At 34.3% G+C, this 21,725-nt stretch overlaps 1 protein-coding gene across 1 annotated transcript in view; it reads left to right on the forward strand.

Moving 5' to 3' along the window:
* The window catches only part of LOC111061458, a 79,450-nt gene extending 58,937 nt beyond the window's left edge, over nt 1-20,513 (forward strand). The window contains exons 2-3 of the mRNA XM_039438560.1: nt 14,699-14,894; nt 19,959-20,513. Coding sequence (XP_039294494.1) covers nt 14,699-14,894; nt 19,959-20,513 — 751 coding nt within the window. The remainder of the gene's footprint in view (nt 1-14,698; nt 14,895-19,958) is intronic.
* Nucleotides 20,514-21,725: the final 1,212 nt, after the last annotated feature.

Raw genomic sequence — 21,725 nt, forward strand, 5'->3', positions numbered from 1 at the left:
GTACGAGAACTGATTTTACATGGAAGTTTGCAGATGAATATCATTAGGAAGGAAGGAGAAATCGTGCGGTTGATTGCCAACCATCAATTTGAGTTTATCGTGATGTTTTCACGTTATTTGATGTCACGAATCAACACAACAAACTGACAATTTCGTGATGGAACAAAAGAGGCTGGTAATGGTCAGAAAGAAGAAAAATGATGGAAAAAAGAATATAAGATACAAAAATAATGAACAATTAGGATCCAAAATTATAGTTATTCAAATTTCTACGTTTGCATGTTAGATTGAAGGATTACGTCATATTTATTTTTGATGGATTTTAATTCATGATTAATTCTACCTCGAAGAAATAAGTTGGTTTAGGGCAATAAACTCAGTGGCATGCAATAGAAGTCAAATTACAATTATTCTTGAAAAACAATTGCGTTTTTGTTGTTAATGTTCTTTATAATTATTCTTGTGAAATGGAATGACAAAAATAAATTATTTTTGTGGTTAGAATATTACAGACTGGAAAGTGTTCATTCTCTAGCGCTCTAGGATGACGAACTGTAGAATAATTCTTGTAATAATATTCTGTAATAATTATAATCTTGACCATAATTACTATTAATGTACGGTCAAGAAACGGTAGAAACAAATCCAAAAAACAACATATTTTACATTCTGCTTCTAAATTAAAAATTTATAGTTTTAATGTTTATTTTGGACCAAAATTTTATAAAAATTGTACACGTGAAATTCTAACCTTATCTTGGACTTTGTCACCTATAAATTTGGAATAAAAATAGCACAAGGACTACCTTATTATTTATCTTTCAATGTTATTACATTAGTGTCATTTGCATTGTAAATAAATGAATCAATAAATGTTTTTGGAAGTTTCGAATTAACCAAAAATTTTCACTCTGTTAAAAAATTTGGATGTTAGTTTGGAGAATGAACAAGCAAATTTTCAAGCATTAGTAAGCTGAAATACATTGCTCTACATTACTAAAACTTCATTCATCAAATATAGCAAGATTTTCCAAGTAGATTCCAGAAAAAAATATGATATTATTTCGCTCAACAAAGAGAATATTTTTGAATTTTGAAGAGATCCGTTTATTATGTTCGCCTCCATGGTGCACATTGGGTAACGCTAAATGGACTAGCAATGATGGCGGTCGGACAACTTATGTTCTCCTGACCAGAAACTACACAACAACTCAAGAGATTGGAAATATACAGTGTATATCTAGGCATTTGAGACTTGATGAGCTATATATTTGTTGTGTATCTGCCACACGCTAAATAAATAAAAAAATAAATAAATTTTCAGCTTTACAATCCAGAAAGAATAACAACCGATGATTCTCAATCAATCTATCATATTAAACTACGACATAATTTCAATTATGAAATGGTAGGATTACATCATGGGTCAGATAATGATAACCTCTTCAACTAGAGCATAAAATGAAGCTCATGGCCATTTATGCAAATTTGTTCGCAATTACATTCCTGGAATGCCAAGTGGGGCGTATTTAAATATCACTTAATTATTATCAATCAATTGAGTAGGCCTATTTATTGATTATATTCTAATACTTTTCTTTTTTGAATCGATAGTCGCCGCCTATTGATAATGAAAATATTGAATGAATATTGAAGCAAAGATGGAATTTTGATGTTACTGGAGAATCTTCAACAATACTATTCAATATATTAAAACCTAGAAGGTAACCCGTGTCCGCAAGAGTCTAATTAAAACTTGACAAACTGAAAACTTGACCTACTGAAATCTTGAAGATTTTGAAATAAGCCTATGACTATACTCGGTACATTGAGAATCTATATGCAAAATTTCAAGTTAATCAGTCAAGTAGTTCAGACGTGATGATGCGTCATTCGTGATTCTCTTATCCCGTACGTGTATAAGCCAATTCTCTACTTTATTATAATATAGACCCCCAACTGGATCGTCCAAGAATGAGATCAGCAGGCTCGCTTCGCTCGCCTGCATTTCATTCGAGCATTTTTATCATATGTTAGGACGATCCAGTCGGGGGTCCAGACTAAACGTCTGGCTAAACGGATATGGCGAGCGAAGTGAGCCTGACGGCTAGTAAATAATATTCCCAAGCAGGATAGCTCTGATTGAAGTAGCAGTGCCCAATCAATTTTTCCGCGATAAATGCATTTCAATCTTCAACTTGGTGCCAACCTAACAAAGTCAACTCAACTTAATGCCAACCTGACAAAATTATTAATTTAGTTACCAGTTAACAACTGTTTCGAAGAGGTACTCTCTCTAGATCTCTAGATTATAGTTCTATATTAACATATGGTATGGACATTTTTTCAATTATAATTAAAAGAATAAGAAGAATATACATGCTAAAAGACGAACTTTAAACCCTTAAAAACCACCCTTACAGTTGAAATATTGCCAAAAGATTTCTTAGTGCGCCTCTAAAGGGCCAACTGAACATACCTACCAAATTTGAACGTTTTTGGTCCGGTAGATTTTTACTTCTGCGAGTGAGTGAGTGAGTGAGTGAGTGAGTCAGTCAGTCAGTCAGTGTGTGAGTGCCATTTCGCTTTTATATATATAATAGATAACCTTCAAATAGAAAAATACGAGAGATATTATTTTCTCATGCTAAGTTCACTTACTAATTCACTCAACCACTGATAAATAATTCATCCACTACGTTCTTTCTCACTCATTCACTCATTCACTCATTCATCTACTGCATTCTTTCTCACTCATTCACTCATTCATCTACTGCATTCTTTCTCACTCATTCACTTATTCATCTACTGCATTCTTTCTCACTCATTCACTCATTCATCTACTGCATTCTGTCTCACTCATTCACTCATTCATTTACTGCATTATTTCTCACTCATTCATCTACTGCATTCGTTCTCACTCATTCACTCATTCATCTACTGCATTCTTTCTCACTCATTCACTCATTGATCTACTGAATTCTTGTGAACATTCTTGCATTGTTTGTGAACATATTAGTGGACTGAAAATTTTGCGAAGTGAAGAGCTACAAGACTTAACCTATTTCGGACTATGTGTAAACATATCTAAATTGGGGAGAGGAATAGCACAAGGTTACCTTATTTTTCCTCTCCCTATCATTTATATGATGTACACTCATTATATCAATCAATAAAGAATAAAGAATCAATCTTTCTTTGAAGAACGGAAGAAATCCAAATACAGCACGTAAATCGTGCGGTTGATTGCCAACCATCAATTTGAGTTTATCGTGATGTTTTCACGTTATTTGATGTCACGAATCAACACAACAAACTGACAATCTCGTGATGGAACAAAAGAGGCTGGTAATGGTCAGAAAGAAGAAAAATGAATGGAAAAAAGAAATATAAGATAGAAAAATAATGAACAATTAGGATCCAAAATTATAGTTATTCAAATTTCTACGTTTGCATGTTAGATTGAAGGATTACGTCATATTTATTTTTGATGGATTTTAATTCATGATTAATTCTACCTCGAAGAAATGAGTTGGTTTAGGGCAATAAACTCAGTGGCATGCAATATAAGTCGAGATTTCAATTATTCTTAAAGAACAATCGCTTTATGCTCTTCATAATTATTGTTGTGAAACGGAATGACAAAAATGGATTATTTTTGTGGTTAGAATATTACAGACTGGAATAGGTTCCATTCTCTAGCACTTTAGGGAGATGAACTGTGGAATAATTCTTGTAATGATATTCTGTAATTATAATCTCGACCATAATTATTATTAATGTACAGTCAACAAACTGTAGAAACCAATCCAAAAAGCAACATATTCTACATTCTGCTTCTAAATTCAAAATTTATAGTTTTAATGTTTATTTTGGACCAAAATTTTATAAAAATTGTACACGTGAAATTCTAACCTTATCTTGGACTTTGTCACCTATACATTTGGAAGAAAAATAGCACAAGGACTACCTTAACTTATTTTATCTTTCAATGTTATTACATTAGTGTCATTTGCATTGTAAATAAATGAATCAATAAATGTTTTTGGAAGTTTCAAATTAACCAAATATTTTTATTCTGTTAAAAAATTTGGATGTTAGTTTGGAGAATGAACAAGCAAATTTTCAAGCATTAGTAAGCTGAAATACATTGCTCTACATCACTAAAACTTTATTAATCAAATATAGCAAGATTTTCCAAGTAGATTCCAGAAAAAAATATGATATTATTTCGCTCAACAAAGAGAATATTTTTGAATTTTAAAGAGATCCGTTTATTATGTTCGCCTCCATGGTGCACATTGGGTAACGCTAAATGGACTAGCAAATGATGGCGGTCAGACAAACTTATGTTCTCCTGACCAGAAACTACACAACATCTCAAGAGATTGGAAATAAAAAGTGTTTATGAAGGCACTTGAGTCTTGATGAGCTATATATTTGTTGTGTATCTGCCACACGCTAAATAAATAAAAAAATAAATAAATTTTCAGCTTTACAATCCAGAAAGAATAACAACCGATGATTCTCAATCAATTCATATTAAACTACGACATAATTTCAATTATGAAATGGTAGGATTACATCATGGGTCAGATAATGATAACCTCTTCAACTAGAGCATAAAATGAAGCTCATGGCCAATTTATGCAAATTTGTTCGCAATTACATTCCTGGAATGCCAAGTGGGGCGTATTTAAATATCACTTAATTATTATCAATCAATTGAGTAGGCCTATTTATTGATTATATTCTAATACTTTTCTTTTTTGAATCGATAGTCGCCGCCTATTGATAATGAAAATATTGAAGGAATATTGAAGCAAAGATGGAATTTTGATGTTACTGGAGAATCTTCAACAATACTATTCAATATATTAAAACCTAGAAGGTAACCCGTGGTCCGCAAGAGTCTAATTAAAAACTTGACAAACTGAAAACTTGACCTACTGAAATCTTGAAGATTTTGAAATAAGCCTATGACTATACTCGGTACATTGAGAATCTATATGCAAAATTTCAAGTTAATCAGTCAAGTAGTTCAGACGTGATGATGCGTCATTCGTGATTCTCTTATCCCGTACGTGTATAAGCCAATTCTCTACTTTATTATAATATAGACCCCCAACTGGATCGTCCAAGAATGAGATCAGCAGGCTCGCTTCGCTCGCCTGCATTTTCATTCGAGCATTTTTATCATATGTTAGGACGATCCAGTCGGGGGTCCAGACTAAACGTCTGGCTAAACGGATATGGCGAGCGAAGTGAGCCTGACGGCTAGTAATATAATATTCCCAAGCAGGAATAGCTCTGATTGAAGTAGCAGTGCCCAATCAATTTTTCCGCGATAAATGCATTTCAATCTTCAACTTGGTGCCAACCTAACAAAGTCAACTCAACTTAATGCCAACCTGACAAAATTATTAATTTAGTTACCAGTTAACAACTGTTTCGAAGAGGTACTCTCTCTAGATCTCTAGATTATAGTTCTATATTAACATATGGTATGGACATTTTTCAATTATAATTAAGAGAATAAGAAGAATATACATGCTAAAAGACGAACTTTAAACCCTTAAAAACCACCCTTACAGTTGAAATATTGCCAAAAGATTTCTTAGTGCGCCTCTAAAGGGCCAACTGAACATACCTACCAAATTTGAACGTTTTTGGTCCGGTAGATTTTTAGTTCTGCGAGTGAGTGAGTGAGTGAGTGAGTGAGTCAGTCAGTCAGTCAGTGTGTGAGTGCCATTTCGCTTTTATATATATAATAGATAACCTTCAAATAGAAAAATACGAGAGATATTATTTTCTCATGCTAAGTTCACTTACTAATTCACTCAACCACTGATAAATAATTCATCCACTACGTTCTTTCTCACTCATTCACTCATTCACTCATTCATCTACTGCATTCTTTCTCACTCATTCACTCATTCATCTACTGCATTCTTTCTCACTCATTCACTCATTCATCTACTGCATTCTTTCTCACTCATTCACTCATCATCTACTGCATTCTGTCTCACTCATTCACTCATTCATTTACTGCATTATTTCTCACTCATTCATCTACTGCATTCGTTCTCACTCATTCACTCATTCATCTACTGCATTCTTTCTCACTCATTCACTCATTGATCTACTGAATTCTTGTGAACATTCTTGCATTGTTTGTGAACATATTAGTGGACTGAAAATTTTGCGAAGTGAAGAGCTACAAGACTTAACCTATTTCGGACTATGTGTAAACATATCTAAATTGGGGAGAGGAATAGCACAAGGTTACCTTATTTTTCCTCTCCCTATCATTTATATGATGTACACTCATTATATCAATCAATAAAGAATAAAGAATCAATCTTTCTTTGAAGAATGGAAGAAATCCAAATACAGCACATGAAAGAAGTATTTTTTCTCAAGATATTATTTTAGAAAAGGATGTGAATCCTTAGATAGTAGAAGAGAAGAATGAATCTTATATGGGCAGTTCCGGAAACTCACTCCTTATTCGGTAGAATTAGTCATCAATGATACATCCGTTGCGAGAAATACTACTTGAAACGTGCCTTAGGGACTTGATCAACAATTATAGCATGCTTAGCGGCTACTTAGCTAAGTATCTCTTTGATTTCAAGCTCGCTTTTGATTATCTCGAGTCTGAGAAAACGGGTTTGTAGAGCGTTACTGAAATTAGTCTTGAAATTTTTGAGAAAATGATGAAATGCTTGATAACTTGTTAGCTCATTTATCTCTAAAGTGAGAAATGTGGGAATTGTTTTCTGATTTATATGATAATTTCCCAGTTTTGTTATGTTTCAAGATCATTGTACATGCACATTGTCACGGTATCTCTCTCAATTCCTCCATAAATCATCCTTTAAAATTCCGATCAAAATATAGTATAATAAATCATTAACAACTTTATTCTTCATTCTTCATTGATTCATTGTTTTGGTAGAGAGTTAGTGGGGAGGATATTTTTAATATTCTTTCCGAAGAATGGACATTGATATGTCCAAAGCTCCGCCAATTTATGTAGATGCATAACAATATAATTATTATCTATAGTTATTATATTATAAATTGCTTTTTCATATCATATACAGTTCAATAATTATTTTCTTAGTCTATATTATGTAAATTCATCTATAATTTTGCTGTATTGTAAGCTATTGTATATAAGTGTATAAGCCAGTATATATTGTAATCTACATAAATAAAGTACTCAATCAATCAATCAACTGTATCATCAACTCTATCTCTCACTTCCTCCATAAATCATTCTTCAAAATTCCGATCAATATACAGTATGATAAATCATTATTTTACTGTATAAAATTATCATATATAGTATATTTTTATCATTATTTTATATAATATAAAACAACATTATTCTTTATTCTTCATTGATTCATACAATAGGTACATTATCAAAATGATACGGAGAGAAAAAAAGTAACCTTGTGCTATTCCTCTTCCAAATTTAGATAAGGTTACACATATTATGAAATAGATCAATTCCTGTAGTTGAATATAAAAATCTATAGATCGAATTATACGAAAGTAATGTAAAGCTCTGAATAGAACTTGAAGGTGGGAGATATATTCTTCGGGACTTTTTCAACAATTTGTTAATTCTTTTAGCAATTGTTCCAGAAAATCTTATCTTGATAATTACGAAATTGCTCGAGCTTCATTGAGTAGCTTGTTAAATGATGATAGAGTATTGAGAAACGGAGAGGAAAAGTAGTATAAATTTCCCTAGGGAAAAGAAGTATGAATTTCCCTGTCAGCATGAATTTCCCTGTTTGAACTAACATTTTGACGAGGAAAGACTTTTTTAATCAGTTTTAGTGCCAATTCATAGAAGCTTGACAAGTCTAAAGTAAAATTTTAAATTGGAAATGTTTGTTATACAGGTAGCTTCATTGATAAGAATAATCGTTGCCGTGATAAGACATTCAACGTTCGAAAAAATAAAAGTTGAATGACCAGTGCCTGGAATTTGTATGCGGGCCTAATCAATGGATTGATATCATAGTCTATAGAAATAATTCTGTGGGTACGTTTTTGAAGTAGGGTTTCCCATAGCTTTTTATCAGACTGCGGAAATTGATGATGTTATTTCATATTGTATTTTTTAAAGTTCTTGAGCAGCCAGTGAGAAATCCATTAACTATAGTGAGGTACACGTTATAATGACAGTGTTTGTTTAGCAATGATATTTCTATCCATGTCTATCATTCAACAAAGCGGATAGCGTTATCTCTTTCTTGCTTTGCTTTGTTGCCGGCAAGCTCGTCTTTTAACAATGTATAATTGGTGATTAATTAACAAATTTATTCTTGATTATGAAATTATTGAGAAATAAAATAAATTGCTTAATAAAATATAAATGATTATTTTAAACGAGAATAAACAGTTAATATTACATATATGACCTGTATATCAGCTACCGTTCATAGAAGGCATTGACAAGACAGAGGATCGGCAACGTTGTTCACTTATCTTTCTCTACTCCCATTATACTCACTATAAACTCACCATAGGCAAAACACTATTCAAAAACAGAGTACCTACAAAACCCCATAAAGAAGTAGAAAAATTTCAAAGTTCACATAGCCTACGTGATAGAGGAAGTACGAGAATATTGTTGAACAGATGTGAACAATATTGTAATAAAGTTGAAATAAATAAAAAGAGAGTAAAAATGAGAATGTGAGTGAAAAATGAGACATAAGTTATGAGTCAACGACATAGATAATAAAAAGTTTAATCAAAGAAAAAATGAAGTATCTATGGGATAATGAATGAGTTTCAGCATAGACAAAATTATAAGCTCCACATTTATATACTTTCAAGAAGAAGGAGAAGACAGGAGAAGAAGAAGAGAAGAAGAAGAAGAAGAGAAGAAGAAGAAGAAGAAGAAGAAGAAGAAGAAGAAGAAGAAGAGAAGAAGAAGAAGAGAAGAAGAAGAAAGAAGAAGAAGAGAAGAAGAAGAAGAAAAGAAGAAGAAGAAGAAGAAGAAGAAGAAGAAAAGAAGAAGAAGAAGAAGAAGAAGAAGAAGAAGAAGAATAAGAAGAAGAAGAAGAAGAAGAAGAGTAAGAAGAAGAAGAAGAAGAAGAAGAAGAAGAAGAAGAAGAAGAAGAAGAAGAAGAAGAAGAAGAAGAAGAAGAAGAAGAAGAAGAAGAAGAAGAAGAAGAAGAAGAAGAAGATTATTATTATGTTCCACATATATACTTTCTCTCTGATTTGAGCCACTTCAAATTTCAACTTTGAAGAATAGGCCTATTAGGAACGTTACTTGTCAAGTAAGGAAAAATGGGAGTTTACTTCAATTACAAGTTACAAGTAGTATGAGAAGAGGAAGAATATGAAAGAACGTTAACAAGTTGATGAACTGAAACAGTTGTTCTATCATAAAATACAACATCATTTTCTTACGTGCGCCACTGTCTCTCTCTCTCTCTCTCTCTCTCTCTCTCTCTCTCTCTCTCTCTCTCTCTCTCTCTCTCCTCTCTCTCTCTCTCTCTCTCTCTACATGGGCCTTGAACATTTGACAGATGATACAGATGCATTTCAATGTTGAACACTTCTTGAGAACTGTGAGAAATATCAAAATGATATAGTTAAGAGAAAATTACAGAATGGTGAGAAAGAGTAGCAAGTAGGCTAGTGAATAAGATGGGAAAAATGAACCGGAACAGATAAGGAGTGTACGAAAAGTGCATTTTAAATTATAGGTTTGGTTTGTAACGTCAAGTCGAGTGATGTGAGAGACTGTTGCGGTTTTGGAAAATAGAGAGATAATACAGAACAGTGAGTAGAAGAAGAAGAGGATGAAGAAGAAAAAGGAGAAGGAGAAGAAGCAGATGACGAGATGAGAATGAGAAGGTGAAGGGGAAGGTGGAGGAGGATGAGGAGGAGGAGAAGAACGAGAAAGGGGATAGAAGGAAATGAAGGAGAAAAGGTGTGTGAGAAGGGGAAGAAGAGGGTGATAGTGAAGAAGGAGGAGAAGGAGAAGAAGCAGATGACAGATGAGAAGGAGATGGTGGAGGGGAAGGTGGAGGAGGATGAGGAGGAGGAGGATGAGAAGGGGATAGAAGGTGAAAAGGTGTAGGATAAGAGGGAGGAGAGGGTGATGAAGAGGGAGTGAAGAAGGAGGATGAGGAAAAGAAGAAAGAGAAGCTGGAGAAGAAGGAGAAGGAGTAAGAGAAGGAGAAGGTGGTGGTAAAGAAGGAGGGGGAGAAGACGAAGGTGGTGCTGAAGAAGTAGATAAGCAGAATAAGAGGAGAACGAGAAGGAGAAGGTTGAGCAAAGGAGAAGGATAAGGTGGTTGAGAAAGAGGAGGAGTAGGACGAGGAGGATAAGGAGAAGAAGAAGAAGAAGAAGAAGAAGAAGAAGAAGAAGAAGAAGAGAAGATCTGCGGAAATTCTGTGCCCGCAGGCTGTAAAACTGAGCCAAGCCCAGGTTATAATCAAGTGGTAGGCCCATATCATTATTCTCTGCCTTTTGTCTGCCTCTTATGCAGTAGTCATCAATCATCTTTTCACCTTTGAATTGCGAATTGAGAATGAAAGGGGAATTGTGGAAAAAAGGAGACAACAGATGCTTGACATGATAAGTAGCTTATCCTGTTCTGTCTCTATTCTGATTGGTGAATTGGAGTGAAAATTGAAACAATTGAATTACCTTGACACACTTTTCCCTTGTAGCAAGTAATGTTGAATGAGGCCCATTCTTTTTATTTTAAAAAACTCTGCTGAAATTTGTGAAGATGTTTGAAAAGACTTGATCATAAAAATGATTCTTTTTTGAAAAATTGATATAGAACTTGAGAACTTAAACTAAAGACTTGAGACGCTTATAAAAAAGAAATTCTATGATGTGTACTGTACGAGATTAAATATATTTGAAAATCATTGAGAGGTATTGAGAGATAGATAGGCCTAGTAATCAACATAGAACTACCGTGATTATACTTTCAAACTATAGAATTGCATAAATATGTGAAATGTGAGTTGTAGAAGTTTAGAAGCTTCGATGAACAAAATAATGTTTATGATATCTATCTATGGCTATTAAAAATTTCCATCTGAGCTCTATTCCTATTATATGTTGAAGTAATCTATCTGAAATTAGGAGCCAATTATACACCGTGATTCAAAAAGAATACCACAACTTTGAAAATTGATAACTCTGTAAAGAATAAACAGAAAGTAAAGCACTATTTGTCATCGATTTGAGGAAGCTCTGAAGTTTATTTAGTTGCTTATTTAGTCCCATTGGCACGCACTCATCTGTCCGTGCAGCCTATTTGAATGAGAACTATCCGAGACAATGGATCGGCCGCCAAGCAGTTCGAGACAGAGCACTAGTATATTCTATTCTATTTTTCTATTCTATTCTATTCATCACTGGCCTCCAAGACGCCCTGAGCTCACCCCCTCCGATTTTTTTCTGTGGGGGTACGTTGAAGATAAGGTGTATCGACCTCCTCTACCGGCTAACATTGAGGAGCTCAAACAAGAAATAACAGCAGCTATACAAACTGTTACGCCCGATATGCTACTGAGGGTGTGCAACGAGTTCGAGTATCGTATTGATATCACTCGAGTGTCTGGAGGGGGTCACATTGAACATTTGTGAACTTGTTTTCTAGTGGGAAAAAATTTATTTTTCCTACAGTTACGTTGAAAAGTGGGCATTGCTGCACTGATTACAGAACGCAAAGAATCACTTTTCCGCTCTAGTGCGGGAAAAATTTTTCTGCACTCCAGATTTGCAACATGGCAACGCAAAATACTTAGTAGGTTATATGGAGCAACAGTGCAGCAAAATCAAAATGAAGTTGGTAACAGTGACTGCTGTGGCTGCTATAGTGAGCAGAGGTGCAACCAAGCACAACGCGCTAATTATTAAGTATATATTATAACCAAGGACAACGAGGACTTTAGGATTTTAGGATTAAGGTTTTTATCAATAATAAAACTACACAGAAAAACATTTGATGCATTTCAGGCAATTTTACCCATAATTACCCACTTTTCATATTCAATGGTAACTGTAGGAAAAACTTAATGTGAAATACGTGCGCAAAGTTCCTCTGCTGCACTCAAGAAACCATTCCGTTTCTTTCGGTGCATAAACGTTTCTTTCGGTGCAGCAAACTGTCACTTTGCGCACTAGTTGCACAAATAACTATTAATACTCTTCATTTTGATTTACAACCCAAGTTTCTATTATGTTTCCTTGATTAAATACAGATTTTCAAAGTTGTGGTATTCTTTCTGAATCACGCTCATTTCAATTCATGTGGTCTTGTTACTTTGTCTTTTCAAATGAGTAATCTATTTGTTCCGCAGCACAAATAAACCTATGAACGCCACAGAGCGATTTCTCAACCAAGCTCTCCAATTGGTCGAGAACTCGCAGCCAATAGCAAGCCTTGTTTCCAAGCTCGTGAAATGGCGGAAAGAAGCTTAAATTTATTCAAAATGGCCGATCAAACTGATTTTAGAAGTATGTCTATAGATAGACGAGAACAGCAATCATTTTACTTTAATCGAGAAATGATTTCTTTTATTGATTGATACAATAAGTACATCATCAAAATGATAGGGAGAGAAAAAATAAGGTAACCTTGTGCTATTCCTCTCCCAAATTTGGATAAGGTTACACATAGTCCGAAATGGGTTATTCCAGCTGGACCGCTAGTATTTGACCGCCTTTTACTTGTTTATAGGAAAGACGTGGACCGCCAAAATCTGAATACTTGACCGCTTTCTGTGTGAATACACCCATCCAAATTAAATGAGAAATGTTAACCATATTTTTCTTAGGCATTTTCCTCCAGTTGGAAATGGATTTTCACGACCGTTTCCCTCTTCTGTTCGAGGAGTAAGAATATTATAACTTGGCACTACCATAGAGAAACAATAGCGTAAGTAGATATCCCATGGCTTAGGGCGTTTATGTCGCAAGAATATTATAACCTGGTACTTTCATAGAGAAACAATAGCATAAGTAGATATCCCATGGTATAGGGCGTTTATGTCGCAACTTTTGCTGTTATTTCAAGCCGATAGTCCACGTAGTTCTATCCCGTGAAGCTGTGTGACGCTGGTAGTCTCTCATATTGTGCCGTTCATACACTCTCACCCCAACAAAACAGTAAAATTCGACAATAATTAACAGTAATCGACTTGAGATAACAGTAAAAGTTGCGATATAAACTCCCTATACCATGGGATATCTACTTACGCTATTGTTTATCTATGTTAGTACCTTGTGCTACACGTCAGCAGAATTGAAATTTTATAAATTAGCAACCAGTGTTTTCCCAATTCGGAATAAATTTTCACAAACTTTTTCCTCTTCTCTTTGAGGAACTAGAATATCACAATCATCTTGCTGCAACTTTATCCAGTCGGTAAAAGTTTAATTTTCACCCAGTGTTTTTCCAATTCGGAATAAATTTTCAGAAACTTTTTACTTTCCTTGCCCTATTACCATAGGTAAGGAAAGTATTGCTTTCCGAAAAAAATTAAGGTACCCCAATTTCTAAATTTCTATACGTTTCAAGGTCCCCTGTGTCCAAAAAAGTGGTTTTTGGCATTGGTCTGTATGTGTGTGTGTGTATGAGTGTATGTGCGTCTGTGTACACGATATCTCATCTCCCAATTAACCAAATGACTTGAAATTTGGAACTTAAGGTCCTTACACTATAAGGATCCGACACGAACAATTTCGATCAAATGCAATTCAAGATGGCGGCTAAAATGACGAAAATGGGTTTTTCGCGATTTTCTCGAAAACGGCTATAACGATTTTGATTAAATTCATATCTAGAAAAGTCATTGATAAGCTCTATCATCTGCCACAAGTCTCATACCTGTAAAAATTTCAGGAGCACTGCACCATCTATGCAAAGTTTGATTTTAGACTCCCAATTATCAGGCTTCAGATACAATTTAAACCAAAAATTTTAAGTGGAAAAGATTGAGCATAAAAATCTCTACAATTAATATTCAGTAACATTTTCACCTAAAATTGAAAATAAGCTTGAAATTTGAGAAAATAAGATTATTCAATTGCAAACTGTTGGCAACTGTTGATTCTATTAAATCATTCACTATGAAGAGATAGCAGACTTCGTGTGTCTGCAGCGCTATTGTCCTGTCACCAGCTGGCTCAGATCTTGGAAAAGTAGACTTGAGATGCGCGGGAACACTGGCGTCAGTTGATCAATTTTCATAACGGCAAGGAAAGTTGTGTGAGTGCACCACACCAGATTTTTCCTCTTCTTCCTGAACTGGAATATTGAAATATGCGCTACACATCGATCAAAGTGAACTTGCAAATTTCCACCCAGTGCTTTCCCAATTGGGAATGTATTTTCACGAATTTTTCCCACTTCTGTTTGATGAACTAGAATATTACATCTTGCTGCAACTTTGCCCAGTCGGCAAAAGTTGACATGTAAATTTTCACCCCACTGTTTTCCCAATTCAGAATAAATTTTCACCAACTTCTTCATCTTCTGTTTCAGAAACAAACAAAAAATATTACTTGTGCTACAAGTCGATAAGATTGAACTTGTAAATTTTCACTCAGCGTTTTGCTGTTTTTCAAATTTGAAATGAACTTTCACGATTTCCATGATTTTTCATGATATTTTTCTCTTGTGTTGCAGACGACACTCTCCAGTAAGGCCCAAAACACCGCCATTGAGTGGAGACAGTACAGCCTCGCCTCACCCGCCAGCTCCACTGCTCCACCAGGAGGTGAGGAGGCCAGACAGTGGTGACGTCATCACACCACGAGCAGACATGCCCGCGCTCAGGAACGCGCGTGTGTCGGTGCGACGGAGGCTCTTCATTGAACATCAGGTTTTGTAATTTACTTGGATTTTTAGGCAATAAAATTATTCATTTAATTTAAAATATCGGGGCACCGAGCTTCGCTCGTCATTCATTTATTGAATAGATTAACAGAACATTCATTTATTTATTTACAGAACACAATTCTTCAAAATGATTGGGGAAGGACAAACAGGCACAGCCCAAAACTGTTTCTTCCCCGAATGTTGATTTATACACTATAAATAGTCCAAAGAGTAAGTTATGTTCCATACACTTGAATTCAGGTCCAATTTTCAGTCAAAATATTTAAAAACAGAAAAGCTCTAATTTAGATTGTTTACAAACCAAATTGAATATCAAAATAACACTCCAATCACTTAAAACTGTAAAATAATTATTAACTTTGAATATTATGATAAACTCTAATTAAAGCTTGGTTTACACCAAAGTTATTAACAAATTGTTAATAACCTAATACTTCCATTAGATTGAACGAAACTTGACAAAACACATATGATCATCATGTGTAGGATAAAATCCAATAGAATCTCTAAGGATTAAGTAATTAACACTTTGTTATTAACTTTGGTGTAAACGTAGCTTTAGAGTGATAAACCATGTCATGTCAACAAATCAGATTATTTTGATAAAATTTCTAGATAATATTTCTCGCGAGATACGGTAAGCTGATTGAATGATTACACAGCTGATCTCCCACACAGGCACACGCATCTTCTGTTATCGACAGACGACGAAATTATCATCTGTTCTTCCAAGGTTGAATTATCCTTTTAATGTCCTTCAGAGAGTTTTCCCAGGGATGAGACATAGTGCAATCCAATTTTTATATCATAAACCTACCATGTTCCAAAATTTCGTGAAAATCGTAAGAGCCGTTTTCGAGATCCGTTGAACATAAATAACCAGATATAGAAATAACCAGATATGAAAATATAAAAATAACCAAATATAAATTGACATACAGAAATTGCTCGCTCAATATAATAGGTTTTCATTCAACCACAACTCAATTTCTATGTAATTCCTATTGATTTTCAGCCAAATTTGTGAGTTAATAATATCTATTCCATTGAGAAAAGTAGGAATTCCATTGCATTCAAGCTCCGGTTTTTTATCCTGATTTTTGTTGTATTTTTAATTTCATTTGGATTTCTGTTCCGGCCTGGCTATGAATGGAAAATTAATCAAATCTAGCTACTTCAGTGTAAATTTAGTACATGATAGCACAGGCTAAGGTTTGGATCTGTGATGTTGGATTAGCAATAATTTATTTCTTCAGCCTCAAAACTCAACTATTACTTATTCAAATCATTCATTCAAATAATGGAGATGAATAGAAGTTTACGTTCTGATTCACCAATACTAAACTTATTCCTCCAATTATTGTTTTATCAAATACCTAAATACTCACTATTCTCCAATATTGTGACAAGAGTCTCAATATGGAAGGAAAATATATAATCAGTATACATTTCCATATTCATTACACTTCAATCTAACAATATCGGGGCATCGAGCTTCGCTCGTTATTTTTGTTTATTGATAAACATAACACAATTATTTTCTAAAATGATCGTGTTCATATTTCACAGCTGGCTATACGTCATCTTATGAATTTCGGGGATGCGATATTTTGATTTTTCACATACTCTCTTTTTTACTTTCCACAGCTGTTTCAGCCAAGGATGAATTATCCTTTTGATGTCATTCAGCGAGTTTTCCCAAGGATGAGACCTAGAGCAATCGAATCTTTATATCATAAACCTACTATGTTCCGAATTTCGTGAAAATCGTTAAAGCCGTTTTCGAGATCCGTTAAACATGAATAACCAGATATAAAAATCTGGTGTGGTACACTCACACAACTTTCCTTGCTCATTGAACTATTTAAAATTTTACATCCATTTTCGCTTAAAAACTTTTCCCCTTACTTTGATCAAATATTTCTCTTGTAAAAAAAACATCCACGGAACAAAGTGCCCTTTTTATAACCCTACCTTAAAATTTCCAATATAGTTTGCTAAATAAACCTAAGCCTCAATATCAAACGAGAATAATTTAGGAGAAAAACATAATGACGATTGACGGCAACATATTTGCAACTACGATCAGACTACTGTATATGTGTATATACAATTGTTTTCAGAGTACTTTTTCCTTTATGTAAATATTGTGAAATTCTATGTTTTTTTTGAAATTCGTCAAAACAGCTGTTCTACAGATGAAATATCTTGACTATGACTTTGTTCTTTTTATAAACTGCTCTACCTACCCACGGTATATGGAAGAAGAAAAAGTAAAAACCGTGTTCCTACCTACCTCATGCACGAGAAGGAGGTTACAAAGTCCATTTCTCAAGGATTGGGTGGACCCCCCATTAGTACCCCAGGAAAATACTCATGTCAGTTGATAGAGCTAATAAATAACTATACAGGGTATGGATTTGAAAAAAATCGTTAGAGCCGTTTTTGAGAAAATCGTGAAAAACATGGTTTTTTAGTAACTGTCATTTTTCTCAAGAATATTACGGAGCTCCTGCAATTTTCACAGAAATGAGACTCATGACAGTTGATAGGGCTTATAAATAGCTATCCATGGTATAAATTTGAAGAAAATCGTTAGAGCCGTTTTCGAGAAAACCGTGAAAAACATGGCTTTTTAGTCATTATCCGCCATTTTTCTCAAGAATATTACGGAGCTCCTGAAATTTTCCCAGAAATTAGACTCATTTCAGTTGATAGGGCTTATAAATAGCTATCCATGGTATAAATTTTAAGAAAATCGTTAGAGCCGTTTTCGAGAAAACCGTGAAAAACATGGCTTTTTAGTCATTATCCGCCATTTTTCTCAAGAATATTACGGAGCTCCTGAAATTTTCCCAGAAATGAGACTCATGCCAGTTGATAGGGCTTTTGAATAGCTATCTATGGTATAAATTTGAAGAAAATCGTTGGAGCCGTTTTCGAGAAAACCGTGAAAAACATGGTTTTTTAGTCATTATCCGCCATTTTTCTCAATAATATTACGGAGCTCCTGAAATTTTCCCTGAAATGAGACTCATTTCAGTTGATAGGGCTTATAAATAGCTATCCATGGTATGAATTTGAAGAAAATCGTTAGAGCCATTTTCGAGAAAAACGTGAAAAACATGGTTTTTTAGTAATTATCCGCTATTTTTTCCGCCATCTTGAATTGAATTTTATTGAATTTCTTATTGTCGGGTCCTCATGGTATAAGAACCTTAAGTTTAAAATTTCAAGTCAATCGGTTAATTAGGAATGGAGTTATCGTGTTCACAGACATACACTCATACACACACACACAACAAACATACACACACACACACACACACACACACACACACACACACACACACACACACACACACACACATATACACACACACACACACACATACACACACACAGACCAATACCCAAAAATCATGTTTTTGGACTCAGGGGACCTTGAAACGTATAGAAAACTTGAAATTGGGGTACCTTAATTTTTTTTGGAAAGCAATACTTTCCTTACCTATGGTAGTAGGGCAAGGAAAGTAAAAATAGCCAGATATTAAAATAACCAGATATATGAATACAGAAATTGCTCGCTTAATATAATAGGATAACACAATAGTGTTACACGTCCATCATCCTATGTAATAAAAAACTCCAAGACTAGAATACTATAAGACTGTTTATGAATGAATAATTTATTCGAATATTCTAATTAAGTGGATGCAGGTATACACTACAATTCGAGTAAAGTGGATGAATAAATTCGCATGATACATTCAAGGTACACTCACACAACTTTCCTTGCTCATTGAACTGTAAGCCCCATTCTTGAACGAGAATAATTCAGGGGAATAAGATAATGACGATTGGCGGCAACATATTTGAAACTACGATCAGACTTCTGTATATGTGTGTATATAATTTTTTTCAGAGTACTTTTTCCTTTGTGTAAATTGTGAAATTCGATGATTTATTAAAAGTCGTCAAAACAGCTGTTCTACAGATGAAATATCTTGTCTATGTGTTCTTTTTATGAACTGCTCTACCTACCTAGCTCATGTACGAAAGTCCATTTCTCAAGGATGGGGTGGACCCCATTAGTTTCCCAGAGAGGAGACTCATGGCAGTTGATGGAGCTGATGAGTAACTATACAGGGTATGAATTTGAAAAAAAATCGGTCAAGTCATTTTTGAGAAAATCGTGAAAAAAGTGTTTTTTTAGTAATTATCTGCCATTTTTCTCAAGAATATTACGTAGCTCCTGCAATTTTCCCAGGAATGAGACTCATGTCACTTGATTGGGCTTATGAATAGCTAGCTATCCATGGTATAAATTTGAAGAAAATCGTTGGAGCCGTTTTCGAGAAAACCGTGAAAAACATGGTTTTTAGTCACTATCCGCCATTTTTCTCAAAAATATTACGTAGCTTCTGCAATTTTCCTAGAAATGAGACTCATGTCAGTTGATAGGGCTTATGAATATCCGTGGTATAAATTTGAAGAAAATCGTTAGAGCCGTTTTCGAGAAAAACGTGAAAAGCATCTCCGACAATTTGTCCAATAATTGTAGCTTGAACCCCAACAGTTTGACCAACAATTGTAGCTCAAACTCCGACAATTTGTCCAATAATTGTAGCTTAAATCCCAACAGTTTGACCAACAATTGTAGCTCAAACTCCGACAATTTGTCCAATAATTGTAGCTCGAACCCCAATAGTTTGACTAACAATTGTAGCTCAATCTCCGACAATTTGTCCAACAATTGTAGCTCAAACCCAATCAGTTTGTCCAAAATAATTGTAGCTTGAGCCCTAACAGTTTGGCCAATAGCTGTAGCTTAAACTCCGACAGTTTGACTAGCAATTGTCCCTCATATTCAAGAAATTCGACCAGCAATTGTGGCAAAAACTCAGACAATTTGACCAACAATATTTGTAGCTCAAACCCAAACAGTTTAACCAACAATTGTATCACAGCCCCCAATAATTTGATCAACAGTACCAATTGTGAAAGTGACTCAGTTGATAATTTGACTCCCTACAATAACTTTCAGGACTGTGGTGATAGTAGTATGAACCTAAATAATAGTAGCCAGGATGTGGCGTGTGGAAGGAAGTTGAGTCAAGATGGATTGACTCAGGAAAGACGTGAGTCAGATGAGCGTCAGCATCCCGAGTCAAAACAGTGTGGATCTCTTGAATCGAGTCTGGACAGATGTGGTGACTCGAGTCAAAACTTGAATCGGAGTCAGAATCCTGAATCAGAACAGGGTGAATCAACTGAATTTAGTCAAAATGTGAAACCAGATGGGATTGCGGTATTGAGTCGAGGTAGTTGTGATGAGTCGAGTCAGCTAGAGTCAATCCATGATGGGATCACGGAACTGAGTCACATTGAATCTCATAGAGTGAGTAATTCCAAGACTGGTGGGTCAATTGTGGATGGGATTGCGGTTTCAAGCCAAGGTGGATGTGTTAAGCTGGATCAAGCTGAGACTGATGAATCAATTGAGATATTGAGTCAAAGTAAGTTGAATCAAACAGAAGCTGATGAGTCAAATGAGGGTGAGAGTCAGGATAAACGTTTCAAAATGGATGAAAGCAGTTAAAGTAGAGGAAAAAGTGTTGAATCAGCTTTGAAACATGACGAGAGAACGTCAAAGAGTTGATCAACTTCTAAAAAGTGCAATACAAATAGTTGTGATTGGTTGATTTCAAAAACTTAATCGATGAAAGGAAATTATGAAAATGTGATGAAAGTTGGTGAAAACTGAAATGAAACTGTAGCGAATGACTGAGAAAATTTAGAAGAGACTGAAATTGATTAAATAAGTAATCGATGAAAGAAAATGTGAAAACTGAAATGGAATTGTAGCGAATGACTGAGAAAATTGAAAAGAGACTGAAATTGATTAAAAATACTGAACAAATGAGACAAGTTTACAAGGTACTGTAGATGAATTGATAACATCATCACAAAATAATTATGGAATGAGAGTTTCATAAGACTTTAATAAATCTTACAGTTTACTTACAATTTGAAGTATTTGCGGATTTGAATTATAATTTATTAGTAGGCTTAGTCTATTACTATGATAACACTGGAAAATCTATTTAATTTGATTATTAATATCGATGGACAAACAGATTAATACTTATATTAATGGCTAAAAATTGCATATTTATGATGATTTATTCAATAATGCATGAGATCTTTGTCCTTTTTTTCTATGTGGAGTGTACGTTATAAGGTCACAGAGTATTAACATTACATTGTGTTATATGGAATAGAATATCATGTGAGATTCTACTTGCAATTCAATAAATTCGAAGATTTAATTTATTGTGTGTTGTACTAATGGAATAATTATATTGTAGGAGATTTCAGTCAGTACAGAGGCTGATTTAGAATAGTTTTGAGATTTATAATTTATTTAAAAATACACAAAAATAATGTAGACCTCATTTAGAGGTTGATTTTTGTATTTGCTAGATGTTGGAGAAACACCTAAAAATTGAATATTATTATGGAAGGATATTAATTTGATTTGTATTTCCTAGATCTTGGAGGAACTCTGAAAATTAATTATTATTCATGGAAGGATATCAATTATTATCAAATCATTCATATAGGTTGATTAAAGTATGACTGGTTTTTTGTGATTATAGTTGTAAGTTGATGACTGTTTATTAAAAATATAAGCAGGGGATTTTGAGAGTTCCTTGTGAATATATGAAAAATTCACAAGAGATACAAAATACATTGTTTATAATGTAAAAAGTTTGAAAATGTACATACCTTGAAACGTAATTAGTTTTTG

The sequence above is a fragment of the Nilaparvata lugens genome, chromosome 12, assembly GCF_014356525.2.
Source record: "Nilaparvata lugens isolate BPH chromosome 12, ASM1435652v1, whole genome shotgun sequence".
NCBI classification, from domain to species: Eukaryota; Metazoa; Arthropoda; class Insecta; order Hemiptera; family Delphacidae; genus Nilaparvata; species Nilaparvata lugens.